Source organism: Ranitomeya imitator, chromosome 1 (genome assembly GCF_032444005.1).
Source record: "Ranitomeya imitator isolate aRanImi1 chromosome 1, aRanImi1.pri, whole genome shotgun sequence".
NCBI lineage: Eukaryota > Metazoa > Chordata > Amphibia > Anura > Dendrobatidae > Ranitomeya > Ranitomeya imitator.
Window position 1 is genome coordinate 652009909 of NC_091282.1, and position 23503 is coordinate 652033411.

Consider the following 23503-nt stretch of genomic DNA (forward strand, 5'->3'; position numbering starts at 1 on the left):
AGGTTGCAGTCTCTTTACCTTTTTACTGAAGGCTTCAGCATCCACAGTCCAGAGCACCAGATCACAGGGCAGATAGAGTCCGGCCGGTCTGAAGGCAATTCAAGAGTTCCCTTATCCAGGTGGAAATCAGTAGCCTTCCTCTAGCGCCTGAGTGTTGTAGCCCCTCCCTGCTGAGCTTCTCGGTGAGGTCCTCACAACTGACGTTGGTGTTCTAGATGTTAAGTCTTTCTCTCTGTCCCCCAGATGGATAGGAACAACCCGTATGACTGATGGCCTGAGGCTTTTTACAGGGACCCTATCACTCCCCAGCCCCAACAAGTTGCCACCGTCCCTCCTGGGTATAGGTGCGGGCAGGTAACGTGGAATTATCTGTCCTGCCGGTCTCTGGAGCAAGGCTTGGAGGCGATTGCTTCCTCGGTGTTCCGGCCACCGGATTCTGCGCCTCAGAAGGAGGCAGCCTTTTGCAGGGCAGAACTCTCCTGTGCTATGACTTCATTTCTCACCCGCTACAACACAGTTCTCTTCGAGTCCTTTCTTAGGATGCTGCCACACGTCGAGCAGGCGCAGCTCCATGGCCTTCTAGCTAGGCCTCTGACAGGATCCCACCCCTGTCAGGGACCACTCTCTCTGCAGCTCTTAGATGTTCCTCCTTTCCCCCTGTCTGCCTGACTGGTGCTGCCTGGGTGAATCCCAGTCAGCTTCTGCCTAACTTCCTATCCAGCCCACCAGTTTTACCTAATTGTGAAGAGTGCCCTAATAGATAGGAGCATAGCTCCCCCTGGTGGACTGGAGTGTGAAGTGTGGTGTATGGTTTGTGATACCTGGTAAGAAGATTTCCTTTATTGCCATCAGACGTAACATCACTCCCCCCTACAGGAGAATGATATTACTGCAACGACCAGGACCCTGGGGCGCTGCATACATACATTACATTACTGATCCTGAGTTACATCCTGTATTATACCCCAGAGCTGCACTCACTTTTCTGCTGGTGCAGTCACTGTGTACATACATTACATTACTGATCCTGTACTGATCCTGAGTTACATCCTGTATTATACCCCAGAGCTGCACTCACTATTCTGCTGGTGCAGTCACTGTGTACATACATTACATTACTGATCCTGTACTGATCCTGAGTTACACCATGTATTAAACCCCAGAGCTGCACTCACTATTCGGCTGGTGCAGTCACTGTGTACATACATTATTTTACTGATCCTGTACTGATCCTGAGTTACATCCTGTATTATATTCCAGAGCTGCACTCACTATTCTGCTGGTGTAGTCACTGTGTACATAGATTACATTACTGATCCTGCACTGATCCTGAGTTACATCCTGTATTATACCCCAGAGCTGCACCACTCACTATTCTGCTGGTGCAGTCACTGTGTACATACATTATATTACTGATCCTGTACTGATCCTGAGTTACATCCTGTATTATATTCCAGAGCTGCACTCACTATTCTGCTGGTGCAGTCACTGTGTACATACATTACATTACTGATCCTGTACTGATCCTGAGTTACACCATGTATTATACCCCAGAGCTGCACTCACTATTCTGGTGGTGCAGTCACTGTGTACATACATTATATTACTGATCCTGAGTTACATCCTGTATTATATTCCAGACCTGCACTCACTATTCTGCTGATGCAGTCACTGTGTACATACATTACATTACTGATCCTGAGTTACATCCTGTATTATATTCCAGACCTGCACTCACTATTCTGCTGATGCAGTCACTGTGTACATACATTACATTACTGATCCTGAGTTACATCCTGTATTATATTCCAGACTTGCACTCACTATTCTGCTGATGCAGTCACTGTGTACATACATTACATTACTGATCCTGAGTTACACCATGTATTATACCCCAGAGCTGCACTCACTATTCTGGTGGTGCAGTCACTGTGTACATACATTATATTACTGATCCTGAGTTACATCCTGTATTATATTCCAGACCTGCACTCACTATTCTGCTGATGCAGTCACTGTGTACATACATTACATTACTGATCCTGAGTTACACCATGTATTATACCCCAGAGCTGCACTCACTATTCTGGTGGTGCAGTCACTGTGTACATACATTATATTACTGATCCTGAGTTACATCCTGTATTATATTCCAGACCTGCACTCACTATTCTGCTGGTGCAGTCACTGTGTACATACATTACATTACTGATCCTGCACTGATCCTGAGTTACATCCTGTATTATACCCCAGAGCTGCACTCACTATTCTGCTGGTGCAGTCACTGTGTACATACATTACATTACTGATACTGTACTGATCCTGAGTTACATCCTGTGTTATACTTCAGAGCTGCACTCACTATTCTGCAGGTGCAGTCACTGTGTACATACATTACTGATCCTGTACTGACCCTGAGTTACATCCTGTATTATACTCCAGAGCTGCACTCACTATTCTGCAGGTGCAGTCACTGTGTACATACATTACATTACTGATCGTGAGTTACATCCTGTATTATACTCCAGAGCTGCACTCACTATTCTGCTGGTGCAGTCACTGTGTACATACATTACATTACTGATCCTGTACTGACCCTGAGTTACATCCTGTATTATACTCCAGAGCTGCACTCACTATTCTGCAGGTGCAGTCACTGTGTACATACATTACATTACTGATCCTGTACTGACCCTGAGTTACATCCTGTATTATACTCCAGAGCTGCACTCACTATTCTGCAGGTGCAGTCACTGTGTACATACATTACATTACTGATCGTGAGTTACATCCTGTATTATACCCCAGAGCTGCACTCACTATTCTGCAGGTGCAGTCACTGTGTACATACATTACATTACTGATCATGTACTGACCCTGAGTTACATCCTGTATTATACTCCAGAGCTGCACTCACTATTCTGCTGGTGCAGTCACTGTGTACATACATTACATTACTGATCGTGAGTTACATCCTGTATTATACCCCAGAGCTGCACTCACTATTCTGCAGGTGCAGTCACTGTGTACATACATTACATTACTGATCATGTACTGACCCTGAGTTACATCCTGTATTATACTCCAGAGCTGCACTCACTATTCTGCTGGTGCAGTCACTGTGTACATACATTACATTACTGATCGTGAGTTACATCCTGTATTATACCCCAGAGCTGCACTCACTATTCTGCAGGTGCAGTCACTGTGTACATACATTACATTACTGATCATGTACTGACCCTGAGTTACATCCTGTATTATACTCCAGAGCTGCACTCACTATTCTGCTGGTGCAGTCACTGTGTACATACATTACATTACTGATCGTGAGTTACATCCTGTATTATACTCCAGAGCTGCACTCACTATTCTGCTGGTACAGTCACTGTGTTCATACAGTACTTATCCTGCACTGATCCTGTTTCCAACACAGAACACATTCGGATTTATCTGCGTGGTTAGAACGCAGCGCTTTGGATGCAGCGAAAATACGCTGCATCCAAAGTGCTTCCTGATCTTGGGAACGTAGCGAGTTCACACTGCCCGCAGCAGAATTATTCCCACATCCGCCACTGGTGACTCAGAAGGCCCCAGCTGCTTATTAGAGTCACTGCAAACCCTCCCCTGACAGCAAAGTGGACAGCAATGGAAGTGTAGGAAGCCTCCGTCATGCATTGAGTTAATAGTGCGACATCCCCTCTCCAGCCCTACGAGCATTCATCTTGTGATTTCCCCTCCTGATTACATATTTATGTGGAAATCCTCTAGTGAACTTTAAGTTTGGAAGCAAATATTTGACGTTAAATAATATTTGCATGTTTTATTTATCTGAGATTTTAATTTTAAGGATGTGTGTGAATAAAACATGGCAGTAGATTTACTGCGACTTTGCGAATAGAGTAAAATGGTTGATATGTTATAGTAGTGTGGGCGCTTGTCCGAAAAGCTTCATTATGGTTGCCTGACTAACTCCTAATTACTATCATCAGATCATTGGTGGTCCCATGTGGTCTGTGGTGGAACGTGGCAGCAAGTGTTTAAGCTCCCTACAGCACCTGCACAGGGAAGAGGAAGGATTGCATAGCACTCATCTGAAATCAGTAGCCTGTCTATGTAACGCACACACCTGCTGGGTCCTCCAAAGTGAGAGACACTGTATAGTTGACAAATAGGGGAGGACCTCATAGAGAATTGCCAATACTTAGAAGGGTTAGACAACTCCGTCCACAGTAGCCTATTTTTGCTTTTTAGTAACCCTCAGAGATTCCCTCTCCTCCAAAGGCTGTCACAATTTTATTCTTCCATTGACATAGCTGTACAAGCATTTGTGTTTTTGGTGGGACGAGTCGTAGTTCCTACAGGACACATGTTCCAATATTTTGGATGAGGATCAGTAACATCTATGAATATTTGCTGGCAGGTTAATATGTAACCATATTGGGGTGTGATACAAAAAGTGGGAGTAATGTGACCTCTCCATGATTTCTCTGCAGGTCTCATTGTGTATCTCGGTATGATGGTGGGAGCGTTCTTGTGGGGAGGAATGGCGGACCGGATCGGTAGAAAACAGTGCCTGCTCATCTCCCTCTCTGTGAATAGCGTCTTCGCCTTTTTCTCTTCGTTTGTTCAAGGCTATGGGACCTTCCTGTTCTGCAGACTTCTGTCCGGTGTGGGGTAAGACGATATCATCTATCTATCCAGGGTCGTCTGGGCCCACCAGTAAGATTGATTGGTTGGTGGCCCACTCATCAGCTACATGCACATAAAACTTTAAAAATGATTGTTAATGGTTGTATGGTCTCACAGATAATAAGCAGAGTAACCTGCGTAACCACATGGCCATTTACAGTCAATGTCACATCATGATGATATGTTATAAAAGCGCAGGTCAACTCAGCTTTTGCCAACATCTTAACCACACTGGTGTTACTATGTGCAAGATGACCCTTACTGAGGCCGAATTTACACACTCCCTTATTTCAGAACGGCTGTGGATCTTCACACTCAAACACAACAGTCTCATATATGCTTATGGCAGTTGAGTTCAGGTAGGAGACAGGTGGCTTGTCCAGATATCATGGCGGAGAGGGCATAGTCACATTTCTGTTAGAGAGAACACAGAACCGCACAGCGCTGCTCACTTGCCGCTGGTTCTTGGCTCGCTGTAGTTGCAGATCGCTCTCTCTCCCTCCATGCTTGTGAAACATAGTTGTGTGGATCCAGCCTAAAGTGCGTGCATAAGAAATGAAATCATTGATTAACCTCACTACTCCCGGCAAGATTGAGAGTCTTTGGACAAACTGTGAGCGGACAGTCCTAGTTCCCTTATGGCGGACAATCGTGATTGATTTAGGCTACGTTCACATTTGCGTTGTGCAGCGCTGCGTCGGCGACGCAATGCACAACACAAATATGAACGCATGCACAAACACTGCGTTTTGCGACGCATGCGTTGCTTTTTGTATGGTTTTGGGCGCAGGATAAACTGCATCATGCAGCGTTCCCTGCGCCCTGACTCATGCGTTGCAGTGACGCATGTGTCGCAAAACGCAAATGCAACGCATGTCCATGCACCCCCATGTTAAATATAGGGGCGCATGGCGCGTACGTCGCCGCGGCTGCGCCCGACGCACCCGGGAGCGGCGCAAATGTGAACGTAGCCTTAGAGCGGACAGTCGCAGTCCCCTCCGAGTGGATGATCGCATGCCCATCAGAGTGGACGGTCACGGTTCCGCCAGATAGGATGGTCACAGGTCCATCAGAACCGATGGTCACCATTCTGTCAGTGAGTACAGTTGTGGTACCTCAGAGCAGGCAGATGCATCAAAGCAGATGGTTGAGGGTCCCCACAGAGTGGACGGTTGCGGATCCCTCAGAACAGATGGTTGTGGGTCCCTCGCCGCGGATGGTCACAGTCCCATAAGGGCAGTTGGTCACGGTTTCCTCAGAAAGGACAGTCGGGGTCTCGTAAGGGCAGACGGTCGAGGGTACCCCAGAGCAGATGGTTGCTGTTACAAGAGCGGATGGTCGCGGTCCTGTCAGAGTAGACAGTCGCAATCTCATGAGACTAGACAGTCACGGTCCCCTCAGAGCGGACGGTCTCTGATCCTTCAGAGTGGACAGTCACGGGCCCTTCAGAGCGGACAGTCGTGGTCCCCTTATAGCAGGTGGCCCAGGGCCCCTGAGAGCAGACATCCATCAAGGTGGACGGTCACATGTTGTCAGAGCAGACAGTTGTGGTTCCCTTAGAGCGGACAGTCAGTATTCTGTTAGTGCCTCCAAGTGGACGCCAGCGGTTCCTCAGTGCAGATGGTCCCGATTGCATCAGAGCAGAGGCTTGAGGATCCCCTAGAGTGGATAGTCATTGGTCCCACAGAGAGGACGGACGCATTTGTCTCAGAGCAAGCGGTTGCAGGTTCCTCAGAGCGCTAGGTTATGGTGGTGTCAGAGCACACAGTATGTCAGTGCAGATGGTAGCTTGTCTCTCAGAGCAGTAGGTTGTAGGTGTGTCAGAGCAGCTGGTTATGGGTCCCTCAGAACGTTAGGTTGTGATGATGTCACAGATGCCCATTGCGGTTCCCTCTGTGCAGACGGTCACGTTTTCCTCAGAGCTGACGGTCACAGTTCCCTCAGAACGGACTGTCTCTCACAGAAAACAGTCCTTTTTATGTTTGAGTTGATGGTCATGATCCCCTCAGAGCAGACGTTCTCAGATTCCTCAGAGTGGACAGTGGCACTTCTTTCAAAGCAGACGGCCTCAGAGTAGATGGTCACGGTTCTCACACAGCGGACAATCATGATTCTCTCAGAGCAGATGGTCGCGGGTCTCTCAGAGTGGACAGAGGCAGGTCAATCAGAGCGGATGGTCGTGGTTCTCTCAGAGCAGACGGTCGCAGTTCCCTCAGAGCGAGCGGTCGCGGTTCTCTCAGAGGGGACGTTCTCGGTATTCTCAGAGGGGACTTTCGCGGTTCTCTCAGAGGTGACGTCCTTGGTCCCATCAGAGCAGATGGCCACGGTGTCTCAGAGAGGACGGTCGCGGTCCCCTCAGAGCTGACGTTCACGGTTCTCTCAGAGCGGATGGTCGCAGATCTCTCAGAGAGGATGGTTGCAGTTCTATCAGAGCAGATGGTCACGGTACCCTCAGAGCAGATGGTCACGGTCTCCTCAGAGCAGATGGGCAAGGTTCCCTCAAAGCGAACGGTCACGGTTCTCTCAGAGCGGACAGTCACGGTTCTCTCAGAGTGGATGGACGTGGTCCCCTCAAAGCGGATGGTCGCAGGTCTCTCAGAGCGGACGGACGCGAGTCTCTCAGAGTGGATGGTCACGGGTCTCTCAGAGTGGAAGGTCGCAGGTCTCACAGAGCGGACAGTCGCGGGTCCCTCAGAGCAGACAGTTGCAGGTCCCTCAGAGCGGATGGTCGCAGGTCCATCAGAGCGGAAGGTTGCGGGTCCCTCAGAGTGGACTGTCGCGGGTCCCTCAGAGCAGACGGCTGCGGATCCCTCAGAGAGCGGACGGTTGCCTATTTTCTCAGAGCAGACGGTCATGGGTCCCTCAGAGCAGACGGTTGTGGTTCTCTCAGAGGGGATGGTCACGGTCCCCTCAGAGCAGATGGTCGCGGGTCCCTCAGAGAGGACGATCACATCACTGAGTACAGATAACATCTATAAAGGTGTTTCCAGTCACAGAATCTGTAAGGCAATGTGTGGACTGTCTTTGTGTGAAGAAGAAAAAACCCCTAAGGCCCCTTTCACACATCAGTTTTTGTCCATCAGTCGCAATCCGTCGAATTTTGAAAAAAACGGATTCAGCAACTGATGCCGCCGGATCCGTTTTATTCTCATAGACTTGTAGTAGCGACGGATTGCGATGGATGGCCTCACGTTTCATCCGTCGTTCGCCGGATCCGTCGAAAATTGCCAGTCCGGTGGCTGGAGACGACGGACAAAGTAAAGTTTCTTGTGTCCGTCGAAAAAACGGACAGCGATGGATCCGGCGCCGTCCGGCGTTTGCTAGAATGGAAGCCTATGGTGTCGGATTTATCAAATGACAGATTCCGGCAATGGATTACGTTTTTTTTAAACTGAGCATGCTCCGATTTCTTTAGGATCCAACTAGCCGGATCAGCTAGTTGGATCCGGCAAAAAAACGGATCCGTTGCATCAGTTTTTCACAATCTGCGACAGATCCATTTTTTTCAAAATTCGATGGATTGCGACTGATGGAAAAAACTGATGTGTGAAAGCAGCCTAATACCAGGTTACTGGTTGCCGGCGGTGAGGGGAAACGGGAGCACAGCGCAGGTAACCTGCCGCAGTTCCGGTCTCCCTGCAGCTGCCGCCAGCTCTATCTCTTTCTACCCTTCTCCTGCGCCTTTTCTTTCTTCTGTCGCAGCGTTGAATAGGCTTCTCCCCCACTCTCCTGATTGGCCAATTTCTCTTCCTCCCATTAGTCCTCTACGTTGCCCAGCAGGGGAAGGAGAATGTCTGATTGGTTATCACTAAATGCCCCGCCTCCAGGGAAGCTCCCGATGCCTGTGGTCATGTGCTCTAGCTTCAGTCTTACAGGAGAAGCCCCAGGAGGAGGCGCTGCAGGGAGATAATCTCATTCATCTCTATGGCATACAGTATATGTCCCTTGACTTAAATGGGACTGCTTCAATTGACTGACCGCAAGCATGAATGCTGTACCCAGTGCTATGCATGCAGAGAGCAATATAATGCAGTGTATGTCCACCGACAATGTATAATAACGTATGACAGCTGTGATCTGTAGTGTTGGTGACCGCTCTATATGTCACTAATTCACATCCCTCATTCATTGCAGAATCGGTGGATCGATTCCTATCGTCTTCTCCTACTTTTCTGAATTCCTTGCCCAGGAAAAGCGAGGAGAGCACCTGAGCTGGCTGTCCATGTTCTGGATGATCGGGGGTATCTACGCCTCCGCCATGGCCTGGGCCATCATCCCTCATTATGGTGAGTTGTTTTTCTAAAACTGGACAAACCATTTTAGATCAGAAGGATCAGGCCTGTTGAAATCCAGTCTGCCTGATCCTTCTCTCACCACATTCTGACATGAGGAAAAAGTATAGCAAGGATTAGACTATGGCCTTCAGACCCGCTGACATTGGAGATTATAATAATTACACATTTTTTCCGCAGGGTGGAGCTTCCAGATGGGCTCAGCGTACCAGTTCCATAGTTGGCGGGTGTTCGTCTTGGTTTGTGCATTTCCTTCTGTGTTTGCCATTGGAGCTTTGACCACCATGCCAGAGAGTCCGCGCTTCTATCTCGAGGTACGGATAAGTTTCATCCACTTTTAGAAGTATTTTGAGATGTCTGAAAACACATCATGGTTTAATGTATCAAGAGGAACATCTGCAGGGCCGGTGATGTGTATCGGACTCTCCTGTATGTGCAGAAACATCTGCGGGGCTGCTGATGTGTATAGGACTCTACTATATATACAGTAACATCTGCGGGGCCTGTGATGTGTATAGGACTCTCCTGTATGTGCAGTAACATCTGCGGGGCCAGTGATGTGTATCAGACTCTCCTGTATGTGCAGAAACATCTGCGGGGCCTGTGATGTGTATAGGACTCTACTGTATATATAGTAACATCTGCGGGGCCGGTGATGTGTATAGGACTCTCCTGTATATACAGTAACATCTGCGGGGCCGGTGATGTGTATAGGACTCTCCTGTATGTGCAGTAACATCTGCAGGGCCGGTGATGTGTATATGACTCTACTGTATATATAGTAACATCTGCGGGGCCGGTGATGTGTATATGACTCTCCTGTATGTACAGTAACATCTGCAGGGCCGGTGATGTGTATATGACTCTCCTGTATGTGCAGTAACATCTGCGGGGCCGGTGATGTGTATAGGACTCTCCTGTATGTGCAGTAACATCTGCGGGGCCGGTGATGTGTATAGGACTCTCCTGTATATACAGTAACATCTGCGGGGCCTGTGATGTGTATAGGACTCTCCTGTATGTGCAGTAACATCTGCGGGGCCGGTGATCTGTATAGGACTCTCCTGTATATACAGTAACATCTGCGGGGCCGGTGATGTGTATAGGACTCTCCTGTATGTACAGTAACATCTGCGGGGCCTGTGATGTGTATAGGACTCTCCTGTATGTGCAGTAACATCTGCGGGGCCGGTGATGTGTATAGGACTCTCCTGTATATACAGTAACATCTGCGGGGCCTGTGATGTGTATAGGACTCTCCTGTATGTGCAGTAACATCTGCGGGGCCGGTGATCTGTATAGGACTCTCCTGTATATACAGTAACATCTGCGGGGCCGGTGATGTGTATAGGACTCTCCTGTATGTGCAGTAACATCTGCGGGGCCGGTGATGTGTATAGGACTCTCCTGTATGTGCAGTAACATCTGCGGGGCCGGTGATCTGTATAGGACTCTCCTGTATATACAGTAACATCTGCGGGGCCGGTGATGTGTATAGGACTCTCCTGTATGTGCAGTAACATCTGCGGGGCCGGTGATCTGTATAGGACTCTCCTGTATGTACAGTAACATCTGCTGGGCCTGTGATGTGTATAGGACTCTCCTGTATGTACAGTAACATCTGCGGGGCCGGTGATCTGTATAGGACTCTCCTGTATGTGCAGTAACATCTGCGGGGCCGGTGATGTGTATAGGACTCTCCTGTATGTACAGTAACATCTGCGGGGCCGGTGATGTGTATAGGACTCTCCTGTATATACAGTAACATCTGCGGGGCCGGTGATGTGTATAGGACTCTCCTGTATGTGCAGTAACATCTGCGGGGCCGGTGATCTGTATAGGACTCTCCTGTATGTACAGTAACATCTGCGGGGCCTGTGATGTGTATAGGACTCTCCTGTATGTACAGTAACATCTGTTGGGACGGTGATGTGTATAGGACTCTCCTGTATGTGCAGTAACATCTGCGGGGCCGGTGATCTGTATAGGACTCTCCTGTATGTGCAGTAACATCTGCGGGGCCGGTGATGTGTATAGCGCTCTCCTATATGTACAGTAATATCTGCAGGGCCTGTGATGTGTATAGGACTCTCCTGTATGTGCAGTAACATCTGCGGGGCCGGTGATCTGTATAGGACTCTCCTGTATATACAGTAACATCTGCGGGGCCGGTGATGTGTATAGGACTCTCCTGTATGTGCAGCAACATCTGCGGGGCCGGTGATGTGTATAGGACTCTCCTTCACGTGCAGTAACATCTGCAGGGCCGGTGATCTGTATAAGACTCTCCTGTATGTGCAGCAACATCTGCGGGGCCGGTGATCTGTATAGGACTCTCCTTCACGTGCAGTAACATCTGCGGGGCCGTGATGTGTACAGGACTCTCCTGTATGTACATTAACATCTGCAGGGCCTGTGATGTGTATAGGACTCTCCTGTACGTGCAGAAACATCTGCGGGGCCGGTGATGTGTATACAGTTGTGGCCAAAAGTATGGACACCCCTGCAATTCTGTCAGATAATACTCAGTTTCTTCCTGAAAATGATTGCAAACACAAATTATTTGGTATTATCTTCATTTAATTTGTCTTAAATTAAAAAACACAAAAGAGAATGAATCAAAAAGCAAAACATTGATCATTTCACACAAAACTCCAAAAATGGGCCAAACAAAAGTATTGGCACCCTCAGCCTAATACTTGGTTGCACAACCTTTAGCCAAAATAACTGCGACCAACCGCTTCCGGTAACCATCAATGAGTTTCTTACAATGCTCTGCTGGAATTTTAGACCATTCTTCTTTGGCAAACTGCTCCAGGTCCCTGATATTTGAAGGGTGCCTTCTCCAAAACTGCTATTTTTAGATCTCTCCACAGGTGATCTATGGGATTCAGGTCTGGACCCATTGCTGGCCACCTTAGAAGTCTCCAGTGCTTTCTCTCAAACCATTTTCTAGTGCTTTTTGAAGTGTGGTTTGGGTCATTGTCCTGCTGGAAGACCCATGATCTCTGAGGGAGACCCAGCTTTCTCACACTGGGCCCTACGTTATGCTGCAAAATTTGTTGGTAGTCTTCAGACTTCATAAAGCCATGCACACGGTCAAGCAGTCCAGTGCCAGAGGCAGCAAAGCAACCCCAAAACATCAGGGAACCTCCGCCATGTTTGACTGTAGGGACCGTGTTCTTTTCTTTGAATGCCTCTTTTTTTCTCCTGTAAACTCTATGCTGATGCCTTTGCCCAAAAAGCTCAACTTTTGTCTCATCTGACCAGAGAACATTCTTCCAAAACGTTTTAGGCTTTTTCAGGTAAGTTTTCGCAAACTCCAGCCTGGCTTTTTTATGTCTCGGGGTAAGAACTGGGGTCTTCCTGGGTCTCCTACCATACAGTTTAACTCGTCAAAAAACCTGGTATAGCACAAGGGTGTTTTTACTAATTATAAATCATATAAAACCTCATAAAACTTACTTTATTAGGAAAATATTTAGAATACCAACAACCTGTGGTACTCCCAAAAATCACAAAACACACCGTGAACAAACTGGTTGGAGGATCTAGTGTCCCTAAACTGATACCTGAACTGGTACCTGCCTACCTGTGGGGGTTGGCACCCTAGGGGAAAGCGTTGTGGCGCCCCCACTCCACGGCGGCTGGCCCTGCGGTCCCTATTGAACCCTTATGTATGTCCAGGGTCCCTCTACCCAATTGCACACCTAAAGGAACCCCTAACAAGTAGACATAGACACTCCTACGTCTAAGGATCACTAGACCCCACACCGTGCCATAAAAACAATAAGGAACATGTGGGAGAAAAAATGATGGTTAGATATAAGCAGCCTTGGAGCAATAAACTTTACTCCACTGAGCAAACAATGATGCCATCAATATGCTGCACGCATGCTGTCAGATGATATAAATGAATATGCTGGTAAGCATGCGTGAGTATATACTTATCTGATATCATCGGGACACATGTTTCTTGATCAGGGCCTCCTGATGAGCCGAAGAGGCGAAACGCGTTGAGGCGGTACTGGGGAGAGGTGGACGGCATGCTGAGGCTGGATAAGTATTTAAATAGCCATAGCTAATCCAGAGGCATGCTCACCAGCATATTCATTTATATCATCTGACAGCATGCGTGCAGCATATTGATGGCATCATTGTTTGCTCAGTGGAGTAAAGTTTATTGCTCCAAGGCTGCTTATATCTAACCATCATTTTTTCTCCACATGTTCCTTATTGTTTTTATGGCACGGTGTGGGGTCTAGTGATCCTTAGACGTAGGAGTGTCTATGTCTAGTTGTTAGGGGTTCCTTTAGGTGTGCGATTGGGTAGAGGGACCCTGGACATACATAAGGGTTCAATAGGGACCGCAGGGCCAGCCGCCGTGGAGTGGGGGCACCACAACGCTTTCCCCTAGGGCGCCAACCCCCGCAGGTAGGCAGGTACCAGTTCAGGTATCATAGTAACATAGTAACATAGTTAGTAAGGCCGAAAAAAGACATTTGTCCATCCAGTTCAGCCTATATTCCATCATAATAAATCCCCAGATCTACGTCCTTCTACAGAACCTAATAATTGTATGATACAATATTGTTCTGCTCCAGGAAGACATCCAGGCCTCTCTTGAACCCCTCGACTGAGTTCGCCATCACCACCTCCTCAGGCAAGCAATTCCAGATTCTCACGGCCCTAACAGTAAAGAATCCTCTTCTATGTTGGTGGAAAAACCTTCTCTCCTCCAGACGCAAAGAATGCCCCCTTGTGCCCGTCACCTTCCTTGGTATAAACAGATCCTCAGCGAGATATTTGTATTGTCCCCTTATATACTTATACATGGTTATTAGATCGCCCCTCAGTCGTCTTTTTTCTAGACTAAATAATCCTAATTTCGCTAATCTATCTGGGTATTGTAGTTCTCCCATCCCCTTTATTAATTTTGTTGCCCTCCTTTGTACTCTCTCTAGTTCCATTATATCCTTCCTGAGCACCGGTGCCCAAAACTGGACACAGTACTCCATGTGCGGTCTAACTAGGGATTTGTACAGAGGCAGTGTAATGCTCTCATCATGTGTATCCAGACCTCTTTTAATGCACCCCATGATCCTGTTTGCCTTGGCAGCTGCTGCCTGGCACTGGCTGCTCCAGGTAAGTTTATCATTAACTAGGATCCCCAAGTCCTTCTCCCTGTCAGATTTACCCAGTGGTTTCCCATTCAGTGTGTAATGGTGACATTGATTCCTTCTTCCCATGTGTATAACCTTACATTTATCATTGTTAAACCTCATCTGCCACCTTTCAGCCCAAGTTTCCAACTTATCCAGATCCATCTGTAGCAGAATACTATCTTCTCTTGCATTAACTGCTTTACATAGTTTTGTATCATCTGCAAATATCGATATTTTACTGTGTAAACCTTCTACCAGATCATTAATGAATATGTTGAAGAGAACAGGTCCCAATACTGACCCCTGCGGTACCCCAATGGTCACAGCGACCCAGTTAGAGACTATACCATTTATAACCACCCTCTGCTTTCTATCACTAAGCCAGTTACTAACCCATTTACACACATTTTCCCCCAGACCAAGCATTCTCATTTTGTGTACCAACCTCTTGTGCGGCACGGTATCAAACGCTTTGGAAAAATCGAGATATACCACGTCCAATGACTCACCGTGGTCCAGCCTATAGCTTACCTCTTCATAAAAACTGATTAGATTGGTTTGACAGGAGCGATTTCTCATAAACCCATGCTGATATGGAGTTAAACAGTTATTCTCATTGAGATAATCCAGAATAACTTCCCTCAGAAACCCTTCAAATATTTTACCAACAATAGAGGTTAGACTTACTGGCCTATAATTTCCAGGTTCACTTTTAGAGCCCTTTTTGAATATTGGCACCACATTTGCTATGCGCCAGTCCTGCGGAACAGATCCTGTCGCTATAGAGTCCCTAAAAATAAGAAATAATGGTTTATCTATTACATTACTTAGTTCCCTTAGTACCCGTGGGTGTATGCCATCCGGACCCGGAGATTTATCTATTTTAATCTTATTTAGCCGATTTCGCACCTCTTCTTGGGTTAGATTGGTGACCCTTAATATAGGGTTTTCATTGTTTCTTGGGATTTCACCTAGCATTTCATTTTCCACCGTGAATACCGTGGAGAAGAAGGTGTTTAATATGTTAGCTTTTTCCTCGTCATCTACAACCATTCTTTCCTCACTATTTTTTAAGGGGCCTACATTTTCAGTTTTTATTCTTTTACTATTGATATAGTTGAAGAACAGTTTGGGATTAGTTTTACTCTCCTTAGCAATGTGCTTCTCTGTTTCCTTTTTGGCAGCTTTAATTAGTTTTTTAGATAAAGTATTTTTCTCCCTATAGTTTTTTAGAGCTTCAATGGTGCCATCCTGCTTTAGTAGTGCAAATGCTTTCTTTTTACTGTTAATTGCCTGTCTTACTTCTTTGTTTAGCCACATTGGGTTTTTCCTATTTCTAGTCCTTTTATTCCCACAAGGTATAAACCGCTTACACTGCCTATTTAGGATGTTCTTAAACATTTTCCATTTATTATCTGTATTCTTATTTCTGAGGATATTGTCCCAGTCTACCAGATTAAGGGCATCTCTAAGCTGGTCAAACTTTGCCTTCCTAAAGTTCAGTGTTTTTGTGACTCCCTGACAAGTCCCCCTAGTGAAAGACAGGTGAAACTGTACAATATTGTGGTCGCTATTTCCTAGATGCCCGACCACCTGCAGATTTGTTATTCTGTCAGGTCTATTAGATAGTATTAGGTCTAAAAGTGCTGCTCCTCTGGTTGGATTCTGCACCAATTGTGAAAGATAATTTTTCTTGGTTATTAGCAGAAACCTGTTGCCTTTATGGGTTTCACAGGTTTCTGTTTCCCAGTTAATATCCGGGTAGTTAAAGTCCCCCATAACCAGGACCTCATTATGGGTTGCAGCTTCATCTATCTGCTTTAGAAGTAGACTTTCCATGGTTTCTGTTATATTTGGGGGTTTGTAACAGACCCCAATGAGAATTTTGTTACCATTTTTCCCTCCATGAATTTCGACCCATATGGACTCGACATCCTCATTTCCTTCGCTAATATCCTCCCTTAAAGTGGACTTTAGACAAGACTTTACATAGAGACAAACCCCTCCTCCTCTCCGAGTTTTACGATCCTTTCTAAACAGACTGTAACCCTGTAAGTTAACTGCCCAGTCATAGCTTTCATCTAACCATGTCTCAGTTATTCCCACTATGTCAAAGTTACCTGTAGATATTTCTGCTTCTAGTTCTTCCATCTTGTTTGTCAGGCTTCTGGCGTTTGCGAGCATGCAGTTTAGAGGATTTTGTTTTGTTCCAATCTCCTCGCTGTGGATTGTTTTAGAAATGTTCTTACCTCCCATCTGAGTATGTTTTCCTGGGTCTTCTTTGTTCAAGTCTAATGTTTTTCTTCCCGTCCCCTCTTCTTCTAGTTTAACGCCCTCCTGATGAGTGTAGCGAGTCTTCTGGCGAATGTGTGTTTCCCAGGTTTGTTGAGGTGTAGTCCATCTCTGGCGAGGAGTCCATCGTACCAGTAATTCACACCGTGGTCCAGGAATCCGAATCCTTGTTTTCTGCACCATCGTCTTAGCCAGTTGTTTGCATCAAGGATCCTGTTCCATCTCCTGGTGCCATGCCCGTCTACTGGAAGGATAGAAGAAAAAACTACCTGTGCATCCAGTTCCTTTACTTTCTTCCCCAACTCTTCAAAGTCTTTGCAGATTGTCGGTAGGTCCTTCCTTGCCGTGTCATTGGTGCCAACATGTATCAGAAGAAATGGGTGGACGTCCTTGGAGCTGAAGAGCTTTGGTATCCTATCGGTCACATCCTTGATCATCGCACCTGGAAGGCAGCATACTTCTCTTGCAGTTATGTCCGGTCTGCAGATGGCTGCTTCTGTGCCTCTCAGTAGTGAGTCTCCCACCACCACCACTCTTCGTTGCTTCTTGGCTGTACTTTTTGCTGTCACTTGTTGCTGTGTGCCCTTTTCTTTTTTGCTTGCTGGTATTGCTTCATCCTTAGGTGTGCCATCTTCATCCTCTACAAAGATTTGATATCGGTTCTTCAGTTGTGTGGTTGGTGATTTCTCCATGGTCTTCTTGCTTCTTTTGGTCACATGCTTCCACTCATCTGCTTTTGGAGGTTCTCTGACACTTTTTTCACCTTCTGTGACCAGTAGAGATGCTTCTGTTCTGTCTAGAAAGTCTTCATTCTCTTTGATGAGTTTCAAAGTTGCTATTCTTTCTTCCAGACCCCGCACCTTTTCTTCTAAAAGGGCCACTAGTCTACACTTCTGACAGGTGAAATTTGATTCTTCTTCTGGTCGGTCTGTGAACATGTAGCACATGCTGCAGCTCACCATGTAGGTTGTCACATCTGCCATGTTGCTCCTAGATCCTGCTGACTTGCTGTGTGTTTTCCTTCTTGTGTAATCTACTCAGCCAAGCTCTCTTGCAATAATATCCTACAGGCAAAAATTTGGTGATGCTTTCCAAGCAGCTGGTCCCGGCTGTACCCAACGATCTTCTAGCTTAGGGAGACTTCGCTTTTCCCAGAAGGCACCTGGAATATGCAAATTAGCCTCCTCAAGCTTGAATCCCTGGTTTGGCGATCAGTTTAGGGACACTAGATCCTCCAACCAGTTTGTTCACGGTGTGTTTTTGTGATTTTTGGGAGTACCACAGGTTGGTGGTATTTTAAATATTTTCCTAATAAAGTAAGTTTTATGGGGTTTTATATGATTTATAACTCCTACCATACAGTCCCTTTTCATTCAGACACCAACGGATAGTACAGGTTGACACTGTTGTACCCTCGGACTGCAGGGCAGCTTGAACTTGTTTGGATGTTAGTCGAGGTTCTTTATCTAACATCCGCACAATCTTGCGTTTGATATCTCTTGTCAATTTTTCTTTTCCGTCCACATCTAGGGAGGTTAGCCACAGTGCCATGGGCTTTAAACTACTTGATGACACTGCGCACGGTAGACACAGGAACATTCAGGTCTTTGGAGATGGACTTGTAGCCTTGAGATTGCTCATGCTTCCTCACAATTTGGTTTCTCAAGTCCTCAGACAGTTCTTTGGTCTTCTTTCTTTTCTCCATGCTCAATGTGGTACACACAAGGACACAGGACAGAGGTTGAGTCAACTTTAATCCATGTCAACTGGCTGCAAGTGTGATTTAGTTATTGCCAACACCTGTTAGATGCTACAGGTAAGTTACAGGTGCTGTAAATTACACAAATTAGAGAAGCATCATATGATTTTTCGAACAGTGCCAATACTTTTGTCCAGACCCTTTTTTATGTTTGGTGTGGAATTATATCCAATTTGGCTTTAGGACAATTCTTTTTGTGTTTTTTCATTTAAGACAAATTAAATGAAGATAATAATAACAAAGAATTTGTGTTTGCAATCATTTTCAGGAAAAAACTGAGTATTATCTGACAGGGGTGTCAATACTTTTGGCCACAACTGTAGGACTCTCCTGCATGTACAGTAACATCTGCAGGGCCAGAGATGTGTATAGGATTCTCCTGTATGTGCAGAAACATCTGCGGGGCAGGTGATGTGTATAGGACTCTCCTGTACAGTATGTACAGTAACATCTGCAGGGCAGGTGATGTGTATAGGACTCTCCTGTATGTACAGTAATATCTGCAGGGCCGGTGATCTGTATAGGACTCTCCTGTATGTAAAGTAACATCTGCAGGGCAGGTGATGTGTACAGGACTCTCCTGTATGTAAAGTAACATCTGCAGGGCAGGTGATGTGTACAGGACTCTCCTGTATGTACAGTAACATCTGCAGGGCAGGTGATGTGTACAGGACTCTCCTGTATGTGCAGTAACATCTGCGGGGCCGGTGATGTGTATAGGACTCTCCTGCATGTATAGTAACATCTGTTGGGACGGTGATGTGTTTAGGACTCTCCTGTATGTACAGTAACATCTGCGGGGCCAGTGATGTGTATAGGACTCTCCTGTATGTGCAGTAACATCTGCGGGGTCGGTGATGTGTACAGGACTCTCCTGCATGTACAGTAACATCTGCGGGGCCGGTGATGTGTATAGGACTCTCCTGCATGTATAGTAACATCTGTTGGGACGGTGATGTGTTTAGGACTCTCCTGTATGTACAGTAACATCTGTTGGGACGGTGATGTGTATAGGACTCTCCTGTATGTACAGTAACATCTGCAGGGCAGGTGATGTGTATAGCACTCTCCTGTATGTGCAGTAACATCTGCAGGGCAGGTGATGTGTATAGCACTCTCCTGTATGTGCAGTAACATCTGCGGGGCCGGTGATGTGTATAGGACTCTCCTGCATGTATAGTAACATCTGTTGGGACGGTGATGTGTTTAGGACTCTCCTGTATGTATAGTAACATCTGTTGGGACGGTGATGTGTTTAGGACTCTCCTGTATGTACAGTAACATCTGTTGGGACGGTGATGTGTATAGGACTCTCCTGTATGTACAGTAACATCTGCAGGGCAGGTGATGTGTATAGGACTCTCCTGTATGTGCAGTAACATCTGCGGGGCCGGTGATGTGTATAGGACTCTCCTGTATGTGCAGTAACATCTGCGGGGTCGGTGATGTGTACAGGACTCTCCTGCATGTACAGTAACATCTGCGGGGCCGGTGATGTGTATAGGACTCTCCTGCATGTATAGTAACATCTGTTGGGACGGTGATGTGTTTAGGACTCCCCTGCATGTACAGTAACATCTGCAGGGCAGGTGATGTGTTTAGGACTCTCCTGCATGTACAGTAACATCTGCAGGGCCAGTGATGTGTATAGGACTCTCCTGTATGTGCAGTAACATCTGCGGGGCTGGTGATGTGTGTAGAAATCTCCTGTATGTGCATTAACATCTGCAGGGCCGGTGATGTCTTGAGAACTCTCCTGTATGTGCAGTAACATCTGCGGTGACGGTGATGTGTATAGGACTCTCCTGTATGTACGGTAATATCTGCAGGGCCGGTGATCTGTATAGGACTCTCCTGTATGTGCAGTAACATCTGCGGGGTCGTTGATGTGTATGGGACTCTCCTGTATGTGCAGTAACATCTGCGGGGTCGTTGATGTGTACAGGACTCTCCTGCATGTACAGTAACATCTGCGGGGCCGGTGATGTGTATAGGACTCTCCTGCATGTACAGTAACATCTGTAGAGTAATATCTGCAGGGTCGGTGATGTCTATAGGACTCTCCTGTATGTGAACTAACATACGATTAACCCTTTTCAACATCTTTTCCAGAACGGAAAACATGATGAAGCTTGGATGGTTCTAAAGCAAGTTCACGTGTGTAGAAATCTCCTGTATGTGTATTAACATCTGCAGGGCCGGTGATGTCTTGAGAACTCTCCTGTATGTGCAGTAACATCTGCAGGGCCGGTGATGTGTATAGGATTCTCCTGTATGTACACTAAGATCTGCGGGGTCGGTGATCTGTATAGGACTCTCCTGTATGTACAATAACTTCTGCGGGGCCGGTGATGTGTATAGGATTCTTATGTATGTGCAGAAACATCTACAGGGCTGGTGATGTGTATAGGACTCTCCTGTATGTAGAGTAATATCTGCAGGGTCGGTGATGTCTATAGGACACTCCTGTATGTGAACTAACATACGATTAACCCTTTTCAACATCTTTTCCAGAACGGAAAACATGATGAAGCTTGGATGGTTCTAAAGCAAGTTCACGACACCAACATGCGGGCCAAAGGCCACCCAGAAAGCGTCTTCTCTGTAAGTAGACATGTTACAGGGCACTCACTTAAAGAGGTTTTCTTTAAATAGGTTGAGACTTCCCAATGATCGTAAGAAATGAGGATCACTATATCATCAATCAATCGGTCGAGATCTCATTTCATTTGTAGAGATCTCATTTCATTGATAGAAATTTCATATTTTTAGCGAGGATTTAATTGGTGGAGATCTAATTTCATTGGTGGTGGTCTCATCATCTCATCAGTGGCCTCATCATCTCATCTCTTTGGTGGAGAGTTCATTCGTGGAGATCTCATTTCCTTTGGGGGGGATCTAATCTCTTTGAAGGGGATCTCATCTATTCACAACCCTCGTATCTTCCCTACAACCCCAAACCATTATTCAAAACTTTTAACTCCCTCCTCCGCCCACTACTGCCCCCTCCAACCTCCCTCATCTCTGCTGAGGACTTAGCCACACACTTCAAAAATAAGATCGACCAAACAAGGCAAGTCTTTATTGTTCAGCCACCACAACCCCTTTGTATACCAGACCAATGCTCTTCCCCCATAACCTCCCTCTCCGACATCACTGAAGGGGAGCTTAATTGTCTCCTCTCCAAACCACACCTCACCACCTGTGCGCTTGACCCCATCCCACCTCCTCCCCAACCTCACCACCACACTTATCCCATCCCTAACCCACCTCTTCAACCTATCACTAACTTCTGGTACCTTCCCTTTTGCTTTCAAACATGCCACAATCACGCCTATCCTTAAAAAGCCAACCCTTGACCCAACCGCTATGTCCAGCTAACGTCCAATATCGCTGCTCCCATTTGCTTCCAAACTCCTGGAGCAGCACCTCCATGCTGAACTTTCCTCCCACCTCTCATCTAACTTGCTCTTTGACAATCTACAATCTGGTTTCCATCCCCATCATTCCACTGAGACTGCCCTGACCAAAATTACTAACGACCTACTTACAGCCAAAGCTATCGGACAATACTCTATACTCCTCCTTCTAGACCTGTCCTCTGCTTTCGACACAGTTGACCACTGCCTCTTACTACAGATCCTCTCTTCCTTTGGCATCAAAGACCTCGCCCTATCCTGGATCTCCTCATACCTTTCCAACCGCACATTCAGTGTCTCCCACTCCCACTCTACCTCCTCATCCCACACTCTCTCTGTTGGAGTCCCCAAAGGCTCTGTTCTAGGACCCCTACTCTTCTCAATCTATATACTTGGCCTGGAAGAACTCAAAGTCCCATGAATTTCAGTACCACCTTTATGCTGAAGACACTCTTTCCCCTGTACTGGAAGTCCGCTGCCTCGGAGTAACTCTTGATTCTGCCTTGTCCTTCATTCAAGCTCTTTCCACCTCCTGTCGCCTCCAGCTCAAAAATATTTTCAGAATCTGACCTTTCCTCAACCCTCAATCTGCTAAAATGCTTGTGCCTGCCCTCATCATCTCCCGCCTTGACTACTGCAACATCTTTTTCTGTGGCTTCCCTGCTAACTTTCTCTCACCTCTCCAGGTCATCCTTAACTTTGCGGTCCGACTAATTCATCTCTCTCCTCGCTACTCCTCCGCTTCTCCCCTCTGCAAATCTCTTCACTGGCTCCCATTCCCTCCAGTTCAAATTGCTAATACTGACCTACAAAGCTATCCATAACCTGTCTCCATATATCTCTGAACTAATCTCCCGATATCTTTCCTCACGTAATCTCCGGTCCTCCCAAGACCTCCTTCTCTCCTCCACACTTATTTGCTCCTCATCCAACCGCCTCCAAGACTTCTCCCAAATATCCCCCATCCTCTGGAATTCTGTGCCCCAACACGTCCGACTATCAACCACATTCAGATCCTTCAGACGGAACTTGAAAATCCATCTCTTCAAGAAAGCTTACAGCCTGTAATGACCCCGCAGCCTCCTCACCACTACCGGAGCTACCGCCTCACCAACACCAGAGCTGATGCAACCCCCCAACCTACTGTCACCTTCCCCACCATCCTGTAGAATGTAAGCCTGCAAGGGCAGGGTCCTCCTCATCCCTCTGTATCAGTCTGTAATTGTTAGTTTGCTAAAGGTACCTTCACACTGAACAACTTTCCAACGATCACAACCAGCGATACGACCTGGCCGTGATCGTTGGTAAGTCGTTGTGTGGTCGCTGGGGAGCTGTCACACAGACAGCTCTCTCCAGCGACCAACGATCAGGGGAACGACTTCGGTATCGTTGAAACTGTCTTCAACGATGCCGAAGTCCCCCTGTAGCACCCGGGTAACCAGGGTAAACATCGGGTTACTAAGTGCAGGGCCGTGCTTAGTAACCCGATATTTACCCTGGTTACCATTGAAAAAGTAAAAAAAAAAAACACTACATACTCACATTCTGATGTCTGTCACGTCCCCCGCCATTTTCCCATTAAAAACTTCCGCATACAATGTAAAGGGCATAAAGGGGAACCCTTCACCTCAAAAAGCACCACCCGACAACCCCTTCCTTCAATATCTGTCTTAGAGGACTTCAGGATTATGACCAATCTTTCCTCAAACACATCCACATCTTGCCTCAGCAATCCCCCTTTTTTGAATCTAGAAGGACTGACCAACTCCCCCAGACGAAATGCCCCAAAAAACGCCAATCAAAAAGCCAATTTGAACAACATTACTTCCCATTGGGAGGAACAAATAGTGTTTAATTGCTCTCCTAAGATCAATAGCACCTTGT

General features: G+C 46.6%; 1 protein-coding gene across 1 annotated transcript in view; it reads left to right on the forward strand.

Annotated features, from left to right (window-relative positions):
• SV2A (synaptic vesicle glycoprotein 2A) overlaps positions 1–23503 on the forward strand; it is a 185574-nt gene that overhangs the window by 115118 nt on the left and 46953 nt on the right. The window contains exons 3-6 of the mRNA XM_069728698.1: positions 4497–4677; positions 8827–8978; positions 9165–9298; positions 20715–20804. Coding sequence (XP_069584799.1) covers positions 4497–4677; positions 8827–8978; positions 9165–9298; positions 20715–20804 — 557 coding nt within the window. The remainder of the gene's footprint in view (positions 1–4496; positions 4678–8826; positions 8979–9164; positions 9299–20714; positions 20805–23503) is intronic.